This window comes from Pseudorca crassidens, chromosome 18 (genome assembly GCF_039906515.1).
Source record: "Pseudorca crassidens isolate mPseCra1 chromosome 18, mPseCra1.hap1, whole genome shotgun sequence".
Lineage (NCBI taxonomy): Eukaryota > Metazoa > Chordata > Mammalia > Artiodactyla > Delphinidae > Pseudorca > Pseudorca crassidens.
Window position 1 is genome coordinate 77402994 of NC_090313.1, and position 23631 is coordinate 77426624.

Consider the following 23631-nt stretch of genomic DNA (forward strand, 5'->3'; position numbering starts at 1 on the left):
TTTTTAGCGTTCCCATCTCTCTGCTTACCTTACCCATGTGTTCTTGCATGTTTCTACTTGTTTCTTCACAGTGCTTGGGATGCTAATCACAGTTGTTTTAAATTCTCAACCTGCTAATTCTAACATCTCTGACATATCTGAACCTGGTTCTGGTGCTTGTTCTTTCTCTTCAAACTGTGTTTTTTGTCTTTTAGCATGACTTGAAATTTTTTGTTGAAGGTTGGACATGGTATACTGGGTGAAAGGAACTGAGATAATGAGGGCTTTGGTGTGAGGTTACATATTTTTCTGGCCAGGAGCCGGGCTCTGCTTGCTTTTCCATTAACCCTGGGGCTGGAGGTAACTCTCCTTGGCTGTGCTCTCTTTGTCTCCCCTGTTTGGGTTTCTCGGGAGGCTTCTGCTTAACTGAGGTCTGGGACCTGCAGGCCTGGGTCGTGTCCCCTGTTGTTTTACGGGAGCCCTGCTGATGTGGTGCTGATGTGTGGACGGAGGAGATGTGACCTGCAGGCCTCTGGTTACGTCTCAGTCTGTTAGGGGCCCTGCGTCTCAGCTGCGACTTTCACACGTGCTTTCCAGTCCCCTCCGCTTTGATGAGATGGGAAGGCTGGGGGGCGTGAGGTGGATGTTCTCTCTGGTGAGAGAGTCTCTCTGGAGGGCAGGCCTTATTGAGAAGAGCAGAACGTGCTGGTGTAGTTCATAATGGCCACTTTTTCCTTCCTCTGCTGGAAGATGGGGGAATTGTTCTCCATCTTCACTGTGAGAACCTGGTGGGGCTCCTGGAGGGAAACCTCATAAAAGTGTAGGGATTCCCCCTGGGATTTTTAGCTCTCAGACAATTTGTCGATCGTAGTTTGTTTTCCTACCTCCGTACTCGTCTCCCCTGGAGCCTCCTGTGAATTGTGGCTCTCTGGATCTGCCTGCCTGCCTCTCCAGTTTTGGGGCCCAGCGATTTGCTCTGTGACCTCACTTCTCTGCTGGGTCCAAGAAGAGCTGCTGGTTTCAGTTTGTTCAGCTTTTTGCTTGTCGTTGGGACAGTGCTGCCCTCCAGGGTCCTTATACGCTGGGCCGGGGGCCAGACGTGGCAGTTACTTCCCGTTTTACAGCACATCCCCCTTCCCCATTTCTGTGACATCCCTTTCTTCCAATTCTCTGCCATCTCTAACTGTTTTTTAAATTTAATTTTACTTATTTACTTTTTATACAGCAGGTTCTCATTAGTTACCTGTTTTATACATATTCGTGCATACAATCCCAATCTCCCAGTTCATCCCACACCCCCCCTTCCCCCTTGGCGTCCATACGTTTGTTCTCTACGTCTGCGTCTATTTCTGCCCTGCAAACCAGTTCATCTGTACCATCTTTCTAGATTCCACATATATGCGTTAGTATACGATACTTGTTTTTCTCTTTCCGACTTCCTTCACTCTGTATGACAGTCTGCCGTCTCTAACTCTTCTTCCTTGTCTTCCTTTCCACCCCTTCGCCTGGAAGTCCAGGGACCTGCCCTTGACCCTCCTGTCAGCCCCTCCCCTTCTCCTTTTCCAGCTCACACTCTCCTCGGCCATAACAGCCTCCTATAGCCTCCGTGCTGACTTCTCCCAGGACGTCAGAGTCAGTGTCTTCAAAACTGAATCTCGCTTCTTCTCCTACAAACACACCCACCCTCCCCTCTTCAATTTGTGTGTGTGCGCGCACATGTGCATGCGCGTGTGTTCATTGCTCTGATTAAATGGCTCCTACCCACGCGGTTGCTCAAGCCAGAGACCTGCATGTTAGTCTAGGCTTTTCTTTCTCCTTCAGCCTCCAAATCCTCACAGTCCTGAAACTTTTTCATCTAAAAGAAAAAGAAACTTAGATCTGGCTCCTGGTCTTAGAGCCCCTGCTGTTGCCCCTGTTCAGACCCTCGTTGGGTGACTCCCGCCCTCTCTGTGCTGTGTCCGCTCTCCTCACCGTCAGCCTGGCAGGTTCCAGGTACCAGGTCACTCCTCTGGTGTCTGCAGAAGTGATGTCCCGCGTCTCCCAGGCCGCAAGCAACCCCGTAAGATGCTAGGTTATCCTCTTTCGGATAATCCACTAGCCCTCTTTGGATTTACTTTTCTTAATCTCAGCTTATAAAAATGTCTTGTTTTGAAATGTAATAGATCAGTAGCCCATGCCTATAATTTATAAACATACCCATATTAAGGTTGAAATAAGTCCAGTTATTTTATTGACAGGGATGCACAATCAGAATGTTGGGAGACCCCATGCCTGAGGGCACAGTCCCCCCTCCTCAGGCTCGCGGGCCAGGCTCTCGGTTCCCTGGACCCCCCACAGGGTGTCAGCGTCTCTTCCCCTCTTTCCCATCTACCTGCGTCCTGAGCTCTCGTTTAACCCCCTGGTTACTGCAGTGGCCCTGCTGCCTCGTGCCTTCGTACTTTGGTTGAACCGTGGCCTCTCCTGGGCTCCCCTCCCAACTCCACTGCACAAGGAAGCCCTGGCCCTCGCCGCCCCACTGTGCGTGCCCTGCCCTCTCTCCCTCAGCGCTGGCCCCTGAGCCTACTGGGTGCCCGCTGCTGTGGGCCCTTCCATCTCTGCCCGCTTCCATCCCCGGCGTCCAGCGGGCCAGTCGATGGCTGCGTGAGTGAATGAATCAGTGAGCGAGGCCGCTGGACCACTCGAGTCTCTTACTCCACTGAGTCTGCTTTTATGAAAAAGTGATCAGAAATTCAGGTGTAAATTGGTGGATTCTGTACCGAAATCTCACTTGTGGTGCAGTTCATACTCCCTAAATCCGGTCCCCCAGTTAGTAAGAAGCGTAAGTTTGTACATATTTGGTTAATCCCAGGAAGTAGAAATAGACTCAGTACCTACTATCATTCTAGATCTCTTCTTTGTGGCTATGGTTATAAGGTTTGGCCTGGCGTAATGATTCAGAAACATTCACCTCACGCATTCTGGGTGTATTTTGGTTTATGTTGGAAAAAAAACATAAAAGAGTTGTTTTGGGGTGAAGAATGATTAATATTATGAGAATATTATCCTTCGTTTAAGATATATAACAAAAAGATAAATTAAGATCTGATTGTTTATATGACAGAGCTTCGGAGCTTTTTCCGTTAACAAATATTTTACCGGACGTGACATGTGACATTCTTTTCAGAATATAGCGCATTTCATAGAGTGAGTTTTACCACTATAGTTCCAACTGGTATTACTCTTACTACAGTTATAATCAGACTGCTGTTCTTCTGAAGAAGACTGAGTCTGAAAGTCCCTCAGAAGCTCGAAACCTACCATAGGTTTTCAGTCCTTTCTTGGCTCGTAAATTGTCAATGAAAAGTTAGCTGAATTTACCTCAAGAAACTGAAGCCAGCGGAGCTGTGATTGAGCTGCTTCTCCTCCGTAGGTACGACAGCGAGCCCAGCGCATACTGCCCGTTCTTCTCCCTGGGAGCGTGCATGGAAGGCCTGGATACCTTGTTTAACAGGCTGTTAGGGATCTCGCTGTGTGTGGAGCAGCCTGCAGAGGGAGAGGTGTGGAGTGAAGATGTTCGGAAACTGGTAAGCGGCCCGGTTGGAGTGAGGAAGCCGCGTTCCTGGACTCCCGGCTTTGGTGCTGAATTAACAGCGGTTTCATCTCAAGTTAGCCTTGCGCCGATGGCGCTTGTCTTTGCCCGATGAAAGATCCAAACCGCCACTTGTGATGCAGGATGCTACGAAAGAAACACTTGCCTCTAAACGTCAGTTGTTGCCTGAAATTAATGTAAACTTTTAACAACAGAGTTATTTCTCTGGAAAAAAAACGTGTTTTTAAGGAAGTTGATAGAAGGTTGAGTCTTTTATGTCGACAAACCCCGGTTAAACGAACATTTGTCATTGCCCTTCACGTGCGTCCCCGCTGTGCCAGGTGTCGCATCTGTTAATTCCAGCTCCCTCAGGCACCTCCCACCCCTTCCCGCCCGCCCGTGGGCTCATTCGCGCCAGATGCTCGCCTGCGGCCTGTGCTCTTGGTGAGACCCCTTGGACGGTCACTCCGAGCCTGGGATCCACCCTTTGTCAGGGCGCGCTTCGTGTGAGCTGCGACTGTCGTCGTTTTCTCCTGATAAGATTTTGAGGCTTTATGGGCCCTAAGGTGGTGGTGTTCTCTTGTTTTACCCTTTGCTCACGTGCTTAGCGCACGGTTCACGAGAAACGTGAACTGTCTTGTGGCCTTCTGGCTGCGCTTCCTGATCGTAGAGCAGGTGGTGGTGGAGTCGGGAGATCAGCGGGGAGCGTGGTTGTCACTGGGCATCCTTCTGTGCGCTTCACAAAATGGCAGCGGTGGGTAATGTGCAGACACACCGGGAAAAGAGTGAAAGGGCACGATGTGGGCGATGAAGAGCTTCCCCAGCTCAGGAGGGAGCCCCTTCCGGCTTTGCTCATGGCCGTTCCCAGATGCCTTGAGCAGTCCCTGACACCAGGTAGATGCTTGGTAGACGCTTGCTGGAGTAATGAACATATGCTTGCAGGAAGCCCGAAAGCATAATGTTGCCGTTCTTTATGGCAGAGGCCCCAGGTTGTGCAAAGATGGAGACCATCCGTCCTGCGAGCCGGGCCTCTTGGAAGCCTGATTGGGAGAAGGATGTCAGTGGTGTATTACTTACTGCTCTTCAGCTGAAGGCAGACACTGCGTATTGTTCCTGTATCCCAGGGTTATGGTTGGCGTGCTCGCGCATCCTTACGTCCTAAGATTGGAGGAGCTATAATTTTGTCGCTAAAATGGTCCAGCCAGCACCGCTTCCCACCGGTTGCGGGTGGTGTGGGCCCAGTGGTAGAGCCGCGTCGCTGGGGACTGCCAGTCAGGATGCACGGCTTGTGGAGGAGGGTGTCCTCTTCCGACAGAATTCCTAAATCATAGTTGTCCTGGAGATGCAGGAGAGGAGGTTGAGGGCAAAGTGGAAGCCACCTCGAGGTCACATGGGACGTAGGAAGTAATGAAACGTCTATATTTGTGGCTCTGGGTGTTTTGTGAACAGGTTCTCGTGCTAGGAATGTGTTTCTTCTTTTAGAGTTTCTGAAGGCCTCATTCCCCACTAAATTCTTTTCTTTTTCCCCCTAGGCCGTGGTTCATGAATCTGAAGGACTGTTGGGGTACATTTACTGTGATTTTTTCCAGCGAGCGGACAAACCGCACCAGGTGATGCTTGGTTTACAGAATGGTCTCTCTAAAGTAATCAGCAGTTAGTTTGTATTGGTGTGAACTTTTTTTTTTTTGCGGTACGTGGGCCTCTCACTGTTGTGGCCGTACAGGCTCACAGGCCCAGCCGCTCGGCGGCATGTGGGATCTTCTCGGACCGGGGCACGAACCCGCGTCCCCTGCATCAGCAGGCAGACTCTCAACCACTGTGCCACCAGGGAAGCCCTTGATGTGAACTTTATACCTCACTTTTGTAGTTCCTAATATTTAAAAGGCATCACTGGGGACTTCCCAGGCAGTCCAGTGGTTAAAACTTTGCCTTCCAATGCAGGGGGTGCGGGTTCGATCCCTGTTCGGGGAGCTAAGATCCCACATGCCTTGTGGCCAAAAAACCAAAACACAAAACAGAAGCAGTATTGTTAACAAATTCCGTAAAGACTTTAAAAATGGTCCACATCAAAAAAATCTTTAAAAAAAAAAGGCATTACTGATGGTGACTAAATATATAAATTTGAAATTTGGGTAGAATTTAAAGCTAATAAAACTCATGAGGGTAATTACATAGATCTGTATCTGTCACTTTTATCTGGGTCATGGGAACGGTAGTAATAATGATAGCTGACATTTTGCCAGCCCTTCTGTGGGCCCGCCAGTGCTCTGGGTCCTTTTTCATGTCACATCTTTGAAAGTTCACATCAGCCTTTTGAACTGGACACTGACATTATGAGGAAGCTGATGTCAGAGAGGTAAGGTTACTACTTGCCCAGAGTCACACGGTTAGAAGCACTAGGATTTGAACCCAAACTCCCTAAGTAGAGCCCCAGCTCTCAGCCACTTTCCATACTTGACATGGACCTAGTTTCAAATGGCACAAGATGTGTCCCTGTGGAGACCCTATCAACCACCAGTTCACTCCTTATGCAGAAAAGTGAGGTTCAGTTCCTCGAGCCGCAAACCAGGTTTCCTGGTCGATCAGCTTCAAGCAATTTTGGGCAGTGTGATTGGAATTGTCAAGAATTCAGGTTATTAAGTTCCAACAGAAATAATGGTACCTTATATTTAAATAGTGGTTTCACAGTTTCCAGAGCAGTTTTAGCAGACGTGAGCTTACGGATCTGGTCAGCTGCTCTGGCGTTCGACAGGGTGGAGGTGACCCAGTTTCCAAGGCGATTGGCTGGTAGATCTGGACGGGGGGACCAGAGTCCGGGTCGTTGACCTCTGCGTCCTCTGTTTCTCCTCTCTGCTTGAAAGGCTGGAGAATCCGGGTTAGTGATCTGAGCCCCAGCTCCTAGGTGCCAGCCCGGGGGGTTCAGGTTTGCGATGCCGCAGCCCTAGCTCTGCCCTTGGACACGTGACTTAGCATTTCCAAGGCTCAGTTTGTTTTCTCATCTGAAAAATGAAATACTTGCCTCATAGACTCACTGTGAAGGGTAAGTGATGAAGTGTATGCGAACCGGGAAAGATACTCAGGTTCCTTGCTTTGTGGCAGTTGAGAGCTCGTCACCTCCAAGTGATGGAGACGGTGGTATGGAAAGTGTCTCCTGGTTCATCGCCTGACACAGAAGGGGCTCCATGAACATCAGTGCCCCCCGCGGCCCACGGCTGTCCCTTCCTGCCTGCCGTGAGCACCTTGAGGGCGCAGGGCTAAGCTCAGTGGTGACTCTGTCTCCGGTATCTGGTATAGCATCACTCAACACATACTTTTGGAGTGGAGGAATGAGTTCATCAACGCAAGCTCAATGTATTATTGGTGTTTTAAAAAATTAATATGTTAGCAAAATAAAAAGTATTGGGATAAAAGTGTTTGCAACTAAATAAATAGAAGAATGGAATTAAGGTAAGATTTGTACTCACACATTTTGATACAACTTTATATTACCCTTCGCTTGTCGTGTTTTCTTAAAGGACTGCCATTTCACCATCCGTGGGGGCCGATTAAAGGAAGACGGGGGCTATCAGCTCCCAGTTGTCGTTCTGATGCTGAACCTTCCCCATTCCTCAAAGACTTTGCCAACATTATTAACTCCTGGGATGATGGAAAATCTTTTCCATGAAATGGGGCACGCCATGCATTCAATGCTGGGACGGACTCGTTATCAGCATGTCACTGGTGAGCCAAGAAGAGGGGACTTTAAACGTGTACATTTCATTTTAAATTGGAAAAAGCTTTTCATTTAGAAAATCTGTGGTCATTTATCGCAGATGGCATCATCTTGTCCTTCCAACTGTGATGCTACCCGATCTTCGTTACATTTTTTTCCATCCTTGACAACAGTTCTCACCAAGGAATATCTCAGTTGCCTGTCTTTTCAGTTTGTACCATTTTACGTTTTGTCCTATATCATGTGGAATTTCAGTCTGTGGCCGTGTGTATGAATAAGCGTATCTCCTTAGCCAGGAGCACAGACTTAGCAAGTGAATAAGTGAATGAACCGTTGCCTCTTTCTATCCAAAACCAGTTAGAAAACCTTGAGGCATGTTGTAAAGGTATGGCCAGGTGCTTTGTGTTTCTTCTCTGCTCTCCCCTGCGTAAAGCTGTGGTCCCCCTGCTGACGGGTTGCTGTGTCGGGTGACGCCCCAGGCTTCCCTCCTGCTTATCCTCTCTGAGTCTTAAGCTTGCGATCAGACAGGGCCAGTCAGCCTTCGACCACCTGGGCAAGTGTTGGTCTTCAGTATTTAGTAACTAACTTTACACACAGTATTTTGGGGGAGGAGGGAGGTATTTGAAAAGACCGGGGTAGATGGGCTGGACAGAATCATAAAGTGTCACCAAGACTTGCTTACAGGATTTGTTCTTTAAATAATTTTGAGTTTGAAATGTTGCTTTTCTGTATTGAGGATTGACCTTGTTACCAGAAGCAATCAATAGATAAAGTACTTTTAAAACAAATGAAGGATACGGGCACTTGGTGATGGAATTCATGAATTAAATTCAATTGCTGTGTTAATTAAGTAAGAATGTTGTAATTTGTGTTTTAGGTATAGCCCAGCATAGCTGAAGACAGTTTTGTTTGTAGAGGGTGTGAGCCGTTGCTTTACAAGCTGTTCTATCCAGCTGTGCAAATATTTTGTTTTACTTCTGATACGTGGGAAAATAAGAGGTTACTACAAACTTTTCTGTAAATATGTGCAATAATTTTATAGAAGTATTGACTTAATGAATTAAAGATTATCATAGTTAATCAGAAGTACAAATAAAAAATTTTAAAAGAGTGTTTGTAGTAGGATGAACGTGTTGATGTGATTCAGGCCAGCTTCTTTCTTTCTCCCCATTTTAGGGACCAGGTGCCCCACTGACTTTGCCGAGGTCCCTTCTATTCTGATGGAGTACTTTGCAAATGATTACCGAGTGGTTCACCAGTTTGCCCGACATTATCAGACGGGGCAGGTAGGGAGCGTTGACTTCCTGTACCGTCCTCTGGGGCACGGGGGTGGCTTTTGTGACCTGCGGGGTAGCGGGAACTCTTACTGCTTTTTCAGAACCTTCTCCGAACCAGAATCCTTCTGCCGTTTCCTGATTCCCTTTCTTCAGCTGTAGCTACAGTCATGTGTGGGCAACAAGTAGCTGCCCTTTATTATATGCCCAGTAACGTCCCGTCTAGTCCTCAGAGCTGCCCCCTGAGGAAGGCGCTGTGTCCTGTTTCCAGAGGGGGAAACAAGCCTCAAAGCCTGACTCACCTCAAAAAAGCCTTTGCTCTTTCCTCTACCCTTTATGCTTCTGAATATTCTCTCAGTCTAAATGTGTGTGTTATTTGGTAAACTGTGATGCCATATTTCCCCGACGTGTTTAGGTAGCATCTACGTGATGCCAAGTCTGAAAATTCCTTAATTTTGAGGTTTCGGTTTAAATAGTGCCTTGTGACGTTAAAGGTTTTTAAGTTCTGTGAAGTAGGATTAAGTGAGTGATACTTCACGGTAAGTTAGCGCTAATCTAATTGTCAACATTGTGTGTTTACTGTCTGCGTGTCCCGTGGAAAATGTATTCTTTGCTCAGAATTTTGGTGATATACTGTTACATTAGGTAGTGTTTTTCCGCCTTAAACTGTACCTCCCTGAGTGCCTGTGTACAATTCTATTCATCTTTGAATCTTCAACATTTAGAACTGTGCCTAACACACAAAAAGCACTAAAAGGAATTAACGGAAGGACCGAATGGAACCAGAGAAAGCAGGGCCCAAGCCCACCTGTATTTGTGACTCTCTTTCTGGTTGTATCTCGGGATGCGTAATGTGAGTCGGCGATTTCTACTGTTTGGACTTGACTTTAACCACTACTGTCAACTGTAGAATAATGGATGAGTTCCTGGAGAACTAATCTGAGTTAGTCTCCATCATAATCTGTTTCTGTGGTTAAGAGGACAGAATTGAAATATCTGTGATCCAGTCAGCTACGTGCCCATCAACGTGCGGAGCTGCTCTGGGGATTGTCACCTTAGCCAACGCCGTGGAAGCACGTAGCCCATCAGGCAGTGGCCTAGTCCTCCCGGCTCCATGCTTCGGGGTCTGGGAAGGGGGAGGATGGCCTGACGCGCTGCTGCTCCCGTACGCCCCCTGCCGTCCTCGGGGGCACGGACGTGCTTGGGCACAGGGCGCAGGCTTGCGGGGAGCCGGTCCTCTGGGGCCTCGGGACGGGCTTCACCAGGAGCTCCTGGAGGAACCAGGTCGTGAAAAAGTATGTCGGGTGACAACTTGCCAGTGCGCTCGCAGCAGCCCTCATCCGTCTCGTTGCAGGACGTTTACTGAGGACACACTGAGGCCATAGGTGAGTCCTTCCGTCGGGAAATGGGCTTCGTTCTCAGCACCTGAGAAGCAGCCGGGAGTAAGTGTGACAGCATCCCTGCACTCGTGGCCTGGTGTCTCGGGGTGCAGAGCAGGGCTGAGGGCAAGGCGACTCCAGCCGAGGGACAGTTCGCAGGGCTCAGAGGTCCCGAGACAGGCAGGACAGCGCATGTGGCAGGGTCAATGGGGGGGGGGGGTAGAGGGACGGACAGGGACGAACGCGGGAATGTCCTCGTGTTCAGAACCTGCACCCCATCTGTCTCTGCACCCGCCTTGCCCACACCGCGGGAGTCCCGGCCCCTCCGCTCGCCCGCCTGGTGACGAGGGGGATTCTCCTGTGTCCCGGGCTTCCCCTCGGGGCCGAGTCCCTCCTGTGACTCTGCCCCAGCCCCCCTTCTCATTAACCTCCAGCCGGCAGCCTCCCTGGAGTCCACCTTTGGACCCGAGGGCTCGTCCGTCCTTTGCTGCGGTCAGCGGTGACGAGGGCCAGAGCCAAGGTGCTGGCAGCGGGGCCGGGAGGGGAGCAGCCGTCGGAGGCTTGGCGGGAAGGGCCTGCGGCTGGTCAGATGGCGGGGAGGGTCCGAGAGCATGGAGTCCGGGAGGAGGGCCACATCTGAGGAAGGAGGATGGCTCTCGCCTTGGATGTCCGCTGCACAGCGTTGCTGCCCACGCGGCCGCTCGCGGCGCCGGCGTGAAACCCAGAGTCAAGTGGACACGCGGGCGTGTGGGACCGAGTGGTGGGGAGGTTAAAAGCGGCCCATGAGAGGAGCTGCCTGGGGGCTCCGGTTCCCGAGGACACGTGGAGCGGGGCGCCTGCGAACGGTGGCGAGACCCTGTCGGCGTCGGACCTAAGTGCTGGGCTGAAATGCACCACGATACTGAGGTCAGTTTAAAAATATTGTTGTCTGTTTCCAGAGCAATGAGAAAAGCCAGGAAGGGCTAGAACCACTGCTTGGAGGGTGGTGTAATGTCCTCAAAAAAAGACAATTCCTGTTTTACTACTGAATTCTTCAGTCAGAAGAACCATTTTTGAACAAGATCATTTCAAGAAAAGAATATTAAATCCAAAACCGCACTGCAGACGAGATGAGATCGGCAGCGAGCAGCAGGCTGCTGTGGATTAGTTCCATTTCGGACTCGGAGGCACGTGCAGTGGGCCGAAGGGGTTGCAGACACAGCCTCCAAAGCAGGAGCCAGTGCTGGGACCCGTGGAGTCTGGAGTGGGCGCCAGAGGCACGGGGCACCTCGAGCCTCGCAGAGCACTGACTCGCCTCTTCTTGTCGGTGATTAAACACCAACTGGCTGGATGCTTTCACTTTAAGGGCAGTTCTAGCCTAAGGGCAGGAGCTAATTCCCTCAAATCTAACTCTCTGTAAAGAAATAACGTTAAAGAGGAACAGCAGGGTGCGTCTTTCTGCTTCATTTCGTCCTGCTGCACTTCAGGGAAGGAATTTTTCCCCGTCACGTGGTCTATTCCAGAGAGCTGTCCGCCTCGGGAGAATGTATTGGTGACTTATTAACACCTGGAAGTATTTTACCTGAACCTGAGCATCCCAGAGCCAGTGGATGCCTTGTGGTCATAGAATTAGAAGTTGCCTCTCAGATCTGCAGGTACCATACGGCTGTCAGGAAGCTAATACCAGAGGTGCTGCTTCGAGGCTCACACCGTCCTGACGAGCACAGCGTCAAAGCTGAAGCAGAATTAGTTGTAAATCACTCTTAAAATCAGCAGCACAAGTGTAGCAGAAATACAGACTTGGTCGCAGCTCCCGTGGAAACATCCAGGTTTTTAGACGTGATGAACTTGATGTGAATCAGCGGTCTCGGGGAGTTCCTCCCAAACCTCGGTCGACCTTAGGCTGCGTCGCAGGACCTGTGGGATCTGGGGAACGGGGGTGTTGTCTGTCTTCTCCGTGCTCGTTGGTTCTGGCCTTCAGCCTAACCCTTCCAGTTGCTTCCAGCGGTCCCACACTTCTGGAAGCACAGGCTTTGTCCTCCCTTGAACATTTTCATACGCAGCTCCTTTTCTAGTCGTGGTAAAATACATATTACGTACAGCGTGCCAGCCTAACCGTGTTTCAGTGACCGTTCAGGGGTGTCAAGTGCATTGTCGTTGCTCTGCTTCCCTCACCACCGCCATCCCCAGAATGCCGTTCATCCTGCGCACCTGGCGCCCTGTCCCCCTTAGACACGAGCACCTCATTTCCCCTCCCCCAGCCCGTTAGCCAGCACTCTGCTCTGTTTCCCTGAATTGCACTGTTCTAGGGACCTCATATAAGTGAAATTATACGGTATTTATCCTTCTGTGGCTGGTTTGTTTCATTTAGCATAATGTTTTTAAGGTTCATCCAGGTGTAGCCTGTGTCAGGATTTCTTTCTAAGGCTGAGTGATTGTCTTTGTATGGACGGACCACATTCTGTTCAGCCTTGCGTCCGTCGGTGGACACGTGGGTTGCTTCCACCTTTCAGCTGCCGTTGCTACCAGACTCCGGTTCGGCTGCTCGCTGCTCAGAAAGCGGATACTTAAGAGACAGGTGCCGGCAGGAGCAGGAAGTTTGCTTTATAAAGCGGCTGGCGCCCTGGGGAGAAGGTGGACTCGTGTCCCGGAACCAGTTCTGAAGATTCCGCTCAACCAGGAAGGGTTTTCAAGGGAAAAGGGAAGCGATCTCATGGATCGTCGAGGCCAGGGTTGTCGCTGCCCCTGCTGCGCGCAGCCGTGTGCACTCCTCGTGGTCTCTCCTCAGGTGCTGTCTTGTTCCCAGCCTGCCCGCGAGACTCCTGCACGGGGGGCTACAGACCGTTATGAGAAATAGCGTTGGTCCCGTTCTCTTGAGGCCAGTCCTTAGGATCGTGCTAGCCCGAGATTCAGCACTGCTCAGGAAGGGGCGGCTTGCGTCACGGCTGCAGTCTGGTCATTACGCGGCATAAACTCCTGTGCGGTTGAAAGGGGCGTGACGAGTGACAAAGACGCTTCTCTCACTCCTCCCCTCGGGAAGTTCCAGGGGTTTAGAAGCCCTGTGCCAGGAACCAGGGATGAAGACCGCATGTATATTTCTTCCTGGATCCCAGGAAGAAATATACGCCCTGTCTCCCCTCGCAGGGTCTGCCTCATCCGTCCCCTTTGTTCTCGGTCCTCAGTTTCCAGCCCCCTCTCTTCCTGCCTTGTCCCCCCTCCTCGCCAGCACGCCTCTGCCCTCAGCGCACTGCATGCAGCAGGGCTGCCAAGCCCGGGGCGTTGCAGGCTACGGGGACTCTTGTTCCTTGTGGGATGACAGTGACATCGGTGATCCAGAAAGCACCCTGAGAAGAGGCTTCCACATCATGTAAAGTTGGGAACCCCTTCCTCTTAGGAATGTTGTAAGAATATGGTTTTAGACCAGAAAAAGAAGCTGCAGTCTGTCCTAATATTTGAAGGATACCATGAAGAGGAAGAATATATCTGCCGTGTCATTCCAGAAAACAGTATTACTGGGAACGGTGGATGGGAATCAAATAAAGCTGATTTCAGCTCAGTAGATTCTTCTCAAAAATGATTGGAAAGGAGATGCCTCTGAAAGTAGTATGTTTTTATTTAATGCTTAATGTTGCAAAATCATATTGTGGAATGCACGTCTAGGAAGCCAGCGCCCAACTTAAAAAGTAAAGTGTTACCAAATGCTCCTCTCTGGAGGTAAGGGCAGTCTTGAATTCCTGTTAGTTTCTTGATTAAAAATAGTTTTTACACATAAGTTATTTATTCCTCAGCAACGTAGTGTTTAGTTTTGTATTTGAGTTTTAAAAAAATATGGTATTATACGGTTTCTAACCTTCTGTGCTTCTTTTTATAATCCTGGTGTGCCTAAGATTCATCAGTGTTGCACGTAGATGCAGTATATTTACTTTCAATTCAGCATAATATTCTGTAATTTATGTACTCATTCTTCTGTCATTGAAGTGGGTTCTTCCAGGTTTTCACTAGTTCATCTGTATCTGCTGTGAACATTTTTTTTCCTTTTCTCCTCATATTCACGTGCATGATTGGAATTGCTGGGTTTGTAAGGTGTGTGCGTCTTCAAGTTTATGAGGTAATGCCACGTTGTTTTTTTTTTAATTGAGATATGTTTGACATATTGTATTAGTTTCAGGTATGTAACTTAATTTGGTATGTGTACATATTGTGAAATGATCACAATAATTTTAGTTAACATCCATCACCTCAAATAGTTACGATTTTTTTCTTGTGAAGAGAACTTTTAAGATCTACTCTTTTAGCAGCTTGCAGACACACAATATAGTAGTATTAACTGTGGTCACCATGCTGTACGTGACATCCCCAGACTTTTCCACCTTATAACTGGACGTTGGTACATTTTACCCGCCATCTCTGGCAACCACCAGTCTGTTCAGTTTTTTTTTTTTTCTTAAGATTCCACACATAAATGAGATCACGCGAAGTTTGTCTTCCTCCGACCCACTTCCCTCTCCAGGCTGCCGTCCAGAACGTTCATACTTATGACCCTTTTCGGCCGTGGTTCCCCTCGCACCTCATCCTCATGCTGTCAGAAGTTTTAACTTTGCCAGTTTTGTGGTTGTGAAATGGAATGCCGTGAGGACCTTCACTGCCAGCAGGACTCCCCAAGTACGTCTGGGTTGAACTTCTTTTTATCTTTTCCTTGTTCATCTTTGTTTTCTCTCGCACTCCTGTTTCTCTTCTCATTTTCCTGTGTGACGTTCGCCTTTCTCTATTGATTTCTCAGGTTTCTTGACATGTTGGAATAATAATCCTTTGTCAGCTGTATGTCTGCTCTCAGTTTACAGCTTGTCTTTTCACTTTATGGTATCTTTTGATGGATTGAACTTCATCTTAATTTTGTTGAATCCAGCAGTCTTTTCGTCCTAGTTAATGCTTTAAATATCCTATCTTTAAAAACCTTTGTTTCCCTAGAAGTCATAAAGAGATTCTTCTGTTTTTTCCTGAAAGTTTTAGTGTCTTTCCCTTATCTTTAGGTCTTTAATCAGGTTGGCACTCCTCTTTGTGTGTGGTGTGAAGGGAAAATGCAGTTTCCCTTCTTCCTGGTGGATGACCAGTTGTCTGAGCGCCACGCACTCTTCGTCCAGTGACCTGGGGGACGGGTGCCCAGTGCCCACCTGTGTGCACTCATCTGCTCTGGGGTCCCTCTCATCCCGTTGTTCTGTCTGACCTGATACCAGTGCCGTGCTGTCTGCATCACTACAGCTTTGTACTAAGTCTTGACATCTTTTTTATTTGTTTTTCAGAAATTTCTTGTCAACTCTTGGGCCTTTGTCTTTTTTCCTACACGTTTTAGAGTCAGCTTACCCATTTTCTTGAAAAAAAACTATGGTAAGAGTTCGGTTGGGGTTCCATTAAATCTGTAGGTCAGTTTAGGGAGAACTGATATTTGAATATTGAGTCTTCCAGGCCACGATTGTGGCACACCTCTCCCTTCCTTAGGTTTTTTAAGAAGCCTTTTAAAGTGTTTTCAAACCTCCTTCCAAAGAGTCTTGCTTAACTTTTATCAGATTTAGTCCTGGATGCCCCACCTTTTTGATAGCTTTATAAATGTATATTTTAAAAAATTATGTTTCTACTTGTTGCTGGTGTTTAAATGTGCAATTTATCCTTTATAGGCTATATCTTATTTTTAGCAACTTTGCTAAACTTTCTTATTCATTCTAGTAACTTGTCTGTGGAATTTTTAAAGTTTTTTAACCAAACAGTTACTCTTGCTGCAAATAATAAGCTGTATTTTTCCTTTCCCATTCATAGGTCTTTTATGTCTTTATTTTGTCCCCCTCGAGTTACGGGACCCTCCAGTACAGGAGTGACGTGGAATAGAAGTTGTAATATGAGCATCATTTGCCTTTATCCTGATTTTTAAAGGAAATGTTTCTAATGTTTTACCATAAAGCAAGCTGTGTGTTGTCGTAGGTTTAGTGGAGATAACAGGAAAAGGCAATTCCTTCCTATTCCCAGTTAACTAAGGTTTTTTTTTTTCTTTTTAATCGTTAACAGTTATTGCATTTTATCAGACTTTTCCTGCATCTTTTGAGGTAATTGGGTGGTTCTTTTCTGTTTATCTGGTAATGTCGTGAATGTTGATATTAATGTTAAGCAACCTTTGCGTGCCAGGGTTGAATGACTTTGGTCCTAACTTAATGTTATTTTTTTAATACAGTGCTGGCTTCAGTTTGCTAATATTTTGTGTGTGGAGGACTTCTTGTATCTGTGTTTATGAGAGAGATGCGCTCGTGATTTTCTTGGTCCTCTCACTCTTGCTGGTGTTGGTATTAAGTATATCCCATTTCATAAAATGAGTTGCTGAGAGCTCCTTCTTTTCCTTACAAGCACTTTTATGAAATTGTAATAATCGGTTTCTTGAAACTTCGTCAGAATTCAGCCATGAAACCATTCAGGGTCTATCATTTTCTCTGTGGGAAGATTTTTTAAATGACTGATTTCCTTAATAGTCACAGGAGTCTTTGGCCTTTTCTTCTTAAGTAAGCTTTGCTAACTTGTAATTTTCGAGAAATTTAGCCATTTAACCCAAGTTTTCAAGTTTATTGGCATGAAGTTATTTATAGCATTCTTTCATGCTTCAAGTCCTGCCACATCCATGCTTATGTCCTTTTCATCCCTAATATTCTTCTCTCATTTTTTTTTCCTCTATTAGTCTTGGCAGAAGATAAGTATCAGTAGTATTTACAAAGAACTAACGCAGACTTTGTTTATCCTCCGTTTTGTTTGTTTTCGTTCATTAGTTTCTGTCTTCATGATTATCCTCTCCCTTCTTCATTTTTTCCCCCAGTCTCTTAAGGTGGACACTTAGCTAGTTGAGTTTCAGTTTTATCTAACGCGTGCGTTTACATTTTAATGCTATGAATTTTAAACTGTGTGATGCGGTGCATTAGCTGCATGCCATGATTTTAATACAAAATGTTTCTAAGGTTGCTCATTTCCATTGTAATTTCCTCTTTGATAATGAGTTGTTTTGAAGTGTAGTTTACAATTTCTAAACCTTTGTAGAGGAGTTGTGTATCTTTTTGTTGTTGATATCTAATTAATTAGTCCGACTGGTATTGATTTTGCATTTTGTTGATATTTATTTTATGGCCTGGTGTGTCATCAGTTTTTGGAAATGTTCTGTTTGTGCTTGCGTACATTGTATATTTTCTAATTGTTGGGCTTGGGGTTTCAAACCCTTAAGTTAGCCTTTTAATTGTGTTGTTGAAATCTTTGATATATGACTCATTTTAAATTGAGAGATGGAAGGCTTCCACTAGGATGCTGGATGTATCATTTTTCCCCCTTGGTTTGTCTCTTTTTAAAAATTATTAAGACTTTATTTATTTAAAGCAGTTTTAGGTTGGCAGCAAAATCCAGGGGAAAGTGTAGAGATTTCCTGTAAAGCCCCTGCCCCGACTCACGCACAGCCTCCCCTGCCATCAGCGTCCTCACCGGAGGCTGCATCTGGAACAGCTGGTGCATCTCCACTGACACGTCCACAGTTCACATGGGGTTCACCTGTGGGACCGTACGTTCTGTGGGTTTGGGCAAATGTAGAACGACATGTATCCATCATTATGGTGTCATACAGAGTAATTTCAGTGCCCTATAAGTGATTTAATTGCTTTTTGCTCTGTTTTGAGAATATTTTGTTAGGTGCATAAAAGTATAGAGTTGAGCTATTCCTTTCTTCCTCGGGTGTTAGCCTTTTAATCTTCATAATGCTTCTTGTCTTCAAGTTTATTCTTTTTTTTCTGGTAATTTTGTAACCCCCAGCTGCATTACTAATCACCAGAGATATAGTCAATTGACTTTCAAGAGAACCTAAATTTTTTGCATAATTTTGTCCATTAGCCACTACACTGAAATGTTTATTGTTCTAGTTATCTTTCTCACAAAATACTTATCAAGCAGTAAATAATAGAAATTAACATTTATTATTTCATATGTTTTTTTCTTATTTAATCTGTCCAGCAGTGTATGAAGTAGGTACATAGTTATCCACACTTTGTAGAAACTGAAGCTCATACAGGTTAAGTAATTTTTCAGGGATCACACAGTAGTACTCAAATCAGTATTATAACATTGTGGGTGTTTTCTTTTTCCAGTTTTTCCTAGTTAAAAATCCCTTAATATCATAGGAAATGGCTTATACTTCTTATACGTCTCACAAAACAAACAGGCCCATTTCCATAGTAAGTGTTATTTTTAGCACAGTTCTAGTGCTTTCATTTTAGAACTGTTGTGTGTTGCGTCATTATAAGATTTAGCTTGTTGCCTTCATTTGTGAGAGTTCGCCCAAGGCTAAAATTGCTTAAGATGTATTTCCAAGGAGACGTACAGCCTTGTAATAAATCTTCTCCTGTCATCCTCCCAGGAGATATGAATAAGGATTGAAGGTAAAAATTATAGTGCAACTAGAACTAGATTCCTTTTGGCAAGTTTAAGTTGTTTTGAAACGTTTCTTATTTTCGGCTTTAATGTTTCTCAGTTATGTCTAGACAAGACCATTGAACCGGAGAGCAGAGACAGGTCTGACCCCAGCCCCACTGCCGGTGCAGGTGGCCTAGATCAGTCACGGAACTTTCTGAGACTTCTCTGCTCTTTTATACAAAATAAAAATTTAAGAGGTAGAACCTAAAAACTAATAGCTCCATACTCACATCAAAAATTCTAGTCAGTCAAATTTAATAATATATGCCAACTGTAAACAAGGCAGGACTGCAGTTTTTTTAAGGAAGAGAATAGAAGTTAGACTCTGTTACGCATTACAGTGTTTCACGTTGAGCCCTGTATGGCTTTCTCTGTGCCGCCCGTCAGGTGAGTCTGTGATACTACGCAAGCATTTCCAAAGGTTCTTTCATGCCATCTTAGTTCGTAAGAAAACCCTAAACCGCTAAAAGCCAGGTAAGAAGGAAGTGACGCTGTTTGCTCTGGGTTCAGAGCTGAGACTTGGCCTCTTTGGGCCTGGCAGCATTTTCGTCGTATTGATGAGGTGCCATCGGATTACTGACTAACAGCAAAGCGGGCAGCTCGAGACACGCCAAATCCAGTGGTTTCCCCGCCGTAGACATGGGCCCAGGTCGAGGGCTCAGGGTGCTGGGATCGAGCTGCGAATCAAAGCTGCTGACTCGTGGGCTGGACGGCTTTGGTGCTTGGCCTGCTGCCTCTGAAGCCTTTTCTTGTTCGAGGGGACCGTGTCTCAACAAGTTTGTGTCTTTAGATCCAGCGCGTTCCCAGGGGATTTCGGTGGTAGGAAAACAAGGATTTGTACCAGAGGATGTCTTCATTTTGAATATTTGTGCAGCTTCTACCGTAATACATTTTCTAAATGCTCATAAATAAGCCAGATATTTTATCGCAGTGCCTTGGCTCTGTAAGAATTTGATGCCAAAACTTTTCTTTTTTTAGTGAATGGTGTTTTTTCATTTATTTATTTAGTTTTTTAATTTTTATCTGCACTGGGTCTTTGTTGCTGCACCCAGGCTTTTCTCTAGTTGCGGCTAGAGGGCGCTACTCTTTGTTGCGGTGTGTGGGCTTCTCATTGCGGTGGCTTCTCTTGTTGCGGAGCACGGGCTCTAGGCACGCGAGCTCAGTAGTTGTGGCTCGTGGGCTCTAGAGCGCAGCCTCGGTAGTTGTGGCGCACGACCTTAGTTGCTCCGTGGCATGTGGGATCTTCCCGGACCAGGGCTCGAACCCGTGTCCCCTGCATTGGCAGGTGGACTCTCAACCACTGCACCACCAGGGAAGCCTGATGCCAAAACTTTTAACGTGACACTATTTAATGCAGACTGGTGAGTTGTCAGGTGAGCGAAGATTTCTGACAGATTGTGAGGTTTCGTGTGTAGAAGTTAAGCACACAGGGAAACATTCAGAGAATCCAAGTAATGCCAAGTATGCTAACACATTTGCACTTCTGACAGCATTTCAGAAGCCTTACCAAAAATGTGCTTTCTGAATATAATAGGAAATCTATTAGTACTTTAATATTTCTGTTCCCATGTGTGGTCAGCAGACAGTGCAGCTGTGTTTACCCCGAGAATACAGTGAACCGCGCCCTTCCCTGGGAGGCGGGGCACAGTCAGGAAGTTCTGGGGAAAGTTCGCTGCACAGGGGCAGCCCTGTGATCTGGCCTCCAGGCCTGAACACTGTGACGAAGGAAGACGGGGTCATTCTCCGTCTCACATGACAGTACCCTGACCTGAAGCCTCCAGGCCCAACCTGTACACATGGTTGCCCTTTGGCAGTGTTTAGAAAGACACCTGAGCTACCCGCAGGGACTTCAGTTTCTTCCAATCAGTCAGTACTTTGCACAAGTTGATTGAATAGCTATTACCTCACCAAATTGTCATGGTAATCTTTTGCAGCTTTTTTTTTTTTTTTTTTTTAAATTCTTGTCTTACAAATGAGAAAGCAGGATGCCCAGAGCCTCGCCTGCTGTCAGAAAGCAAATGAGCAGCCTCCGAAAATGCCAGCCTGCAGCTTCGGCCGCCGCCTCTGTGCTGCCTTCCTGTGGCCAGTGCCTTCGCTCAGAAGATTAGGACGATTTCATTTTGCTCGCCTTTGGTTTTCAAATCATTGTGATGATTATGTTTTTCTGAGTCAGGGCATCTCAAACTTTAATATGCATGAAATCATCTGGGATCTGGTTGAAATGCAGATTCTAACTCGGTGGGCATGGAGCGGCCCGAGACGATGTATTTCCAAGAAGCTTCCAGATCACACCATGACAGCTGACTGCGCCTCAGAGTCTGGTTGGGGCTCCAGAAATTTACATTTGAGACATGGATGCATCAGTGGATTTGGAGGAAGACGTTAACTAAATGCTAGAAATGGGAACTCAACACCCAGCAGATCCTTGGGGTCTTTGGTGTTGCCGCTGAGCCTTGGCATTTACTGCTGACAGGCTGCACTGTCATTGTCATTGCCATAGTCACACAAAGCCAGATCGCAATTCTTCAGAACTCAACACAGCACTTTTGTTTTTAAATAAGGAACAAAGATAATTGTGGAAAAATTCATATTGAATTATTAAAATAAATTAGAACAAATTAGGTCACCATAGTTAACTGTTGGCATATTATGTTCTAATTGTAGAAATAATAATTCTGCCGTTTTTCTGTTTCTCACTGGGGGGAAACCTGCAATATCTTTCTACATTTTATAGCTAAAATGCATCTTTGAAATAGAAATAACCTCCTCTACAGTAATACAATAGGCATAATTAATTGTGAAGGTAATTGCCTTTCAGTCATTTAAGTAATTGCTGTCGTCTGAATTCCTGCGTAGCTTCACCTGTACCTCTTTCGTAGCACGTAGGGCATTTCCCCATGTGATTAATTTTGACGTACATCCCTTTTCTGGGTCCTGGCAGAAGGATCAGGGGTCCGTTGTAGTGTACCTGGCTGCAGGGTAGGGTGCTGTGCACACAGTGGGTGCTTCATAAAGGGAGTGCAGTGGGCCTCCCTGCTCCCTGGCCTGCTGGGCTTCCTCTGTCCCTCCAAGAGAGAGGCAGGGCCGGCTTCAGCCCTGGGCTGTTCATACCTTGTGGGCCGCTACAGAGACAAAAACTGCAGGTGTGTTTTTTTTGTTTTGAATTTTATTTTCTTTTCTTTTTAAACAGCTGGTTCTTATTAGTTATCCATTTTATACATATTAGTATATATATGTCAATCCCAGTCTCCCAATTCATCCTGCCACCCTGCCACTTTCCCCCCTTGGGGTCCATATGTTTGTTCTCTACATCTGTGTCTCAATTTCTGCCCTGCAAACCGGTTCATCTGTACCATTTTTCTAGGTTCCACATATATGCATTAATATACGATATTTGTTTTTCTCTTCTGCCTTACTTCACTCTGTAGGACAGTCTCTAGATCCATCCACTCTCTACAAATGACTCAGTTTCGTTCCGTTTTATGGCTGAGTAATATTCCATTGTATATATGTACCACATCTTCCTTATCCATTCATCTGTCAATGGGCATTTAGGTTGCTTCCATGTCCTGGCTATTGTAAATAGTGCCGCAGTGAACATTGGGGTGCATGTGTCTTTTTGAATTATGGTTTTCTCAGGGTATATGCCCAGTAGTGGGATTGCTGGGTCATGTGGTAGTTCTATTTTTAGTTTTTTAAGGAACCTCCATACTGTTCTCCATGGTGGCTGTATCAATTTACATTCCCACCAACAGTGCAAGAGGGTTCCCTTTTCTCCACACGCTCTCCAGCATTTATTGTTTGTAGATTTTCTGATGATGCCCATTCTAACTGGTGTGAGGTGATACCTCATTGTAGTTTTGATTTGCATTTCTTTAATATTTAGTGATGTTGAGCAGCTTTTCATGTGCTTCTTGGCCACCTGTATGTCTTCTTTGGAGAAATGTCTGTTTAGGTCTTCTGTCCATTTTTGGATTGGGTTGTTTGTTTTTTTAATATTGAGCTACATGAGCTGTTTATATATTTTGGAGATGAATCCTTTGTCCGTTGATTCGTTTGCAAATATTTTCTCCCATTCTGAGGGTTGTCATTTCATCTTGTTTGTAGTTTCCTTTGCTTTGCAAAAGCTTTTAAGTTTCATTAGGTCCCATTTGTTTAGTTTTGTTTTTATTTCCATTCCTCTAGGAGGTGGATCAAAAAAGATCTTGCTGTGATTTATGTCAAGGAGTGTTCTGCTTATGTTTTCCTCTAAGAGTTTTATAGGGTCTGCTCTTACATTTAGGTCTCTAATCCATTTTGAGTTTATTTTTGTGTATGGTGTTAGGGAGTGTTCTAATTTCATTCTTTCACATGTAGCTGTCCAGTTTTCCCAGCACCACTTATTGAAGAGACTGTCTTTTCTCCATTGTATATCCTTGCCTCCTTTGTCATAGATTAGTTGACCATATGTGCGTGGGTTTATCTCTGGGCTTTCTATCCTGTTCCATTGATCTATATTTCTGTTTTTGTGCCAGTTGATTACTGTAGCTTTGTAGTATAGTCTGAAGTCAGGGAGTCTGATTCCTCCAGCTCCGTTTTTTTCCCTCAAGACCGTTTTGGCTATTCGGGGTCTTTTGTGTCTCCTTACAAATTTTAAGACTTTTTGTTCTAGTTCTGTAAAAAATGCCATTGGTAATTTGATAGGATTGCATTGAATCTGTAGATTGCTTTGGGTACTATAGTCATTTTCACAGTATTGAGATTCTTCCAGTCCAAGAACATGGTATATCTCTCCATCTGTTTGTGTCATCTTTAATTTCTTTCATCAGTGTCTTATACTTTTCTGCATACAGATCTTTTGTCTCCCTAGGTAGGTTTATTCCTAGGTGTTTTATTCTTTTTGCTGCCGTGGTAAATGGGAGTGTTTCCTTAATTTCTCTTTCAGATTTTTTATCATTAGTGTATAGGAATGCAAGAGATTTCTGTGCCTTAATTTTGTATCCTGCAGCTTTACCAAATTCATTGATTAGCTCTAAGTGGTTTTCTGGTGGCATCTTCAGGATTCTCTATGTATAGTATCATGTCATCTGCAAACAGTGACAGTTTTACTTCTTTAACAAGTTTTACTTCTTCTTTTGTATTCCTTTTATTTCTTTTTCTTCTCTGATTGCTGTGGCTAGGACTTCCAAAACTATGTTGAGTAATAGTGGCGAGAGTGGCCGACATCCTTGTCTTGTTCCTGATCTTAGAGGAAATGCTTTCAGTTTTTCACCATTGAGA

General features: G+C 45.8%; 1 protein-coding gene across 1 annotated transcript in view; it reads left to right on the plus strand.

The window, feature by feature from the left end:
- Positions 1–23631, plus strand: part of MIPEP (mitochondrial intermediate peptidase) — a 135012-nt gene that overhangs the window by 39431 nt on the left and 71950 nt on the right. The window contains exons 11-14 of the mRNA XM_067713715.1: positions 3389–3542; positions 5080–5157; positions 7063–7267; positions 8436–8545. Of these exons, the coding sequence (XP_067569816.1) occupies positions 3389–3542; positions 5080–5157; positions 7063–7267; positions 8436–8545 (547 nt within the window). The remainder of the gene's footprint in view (positions 1–3388; positions 3543–5079; positions 5158–7062; positions 7268–8435; positions 8546–23631) is intronic.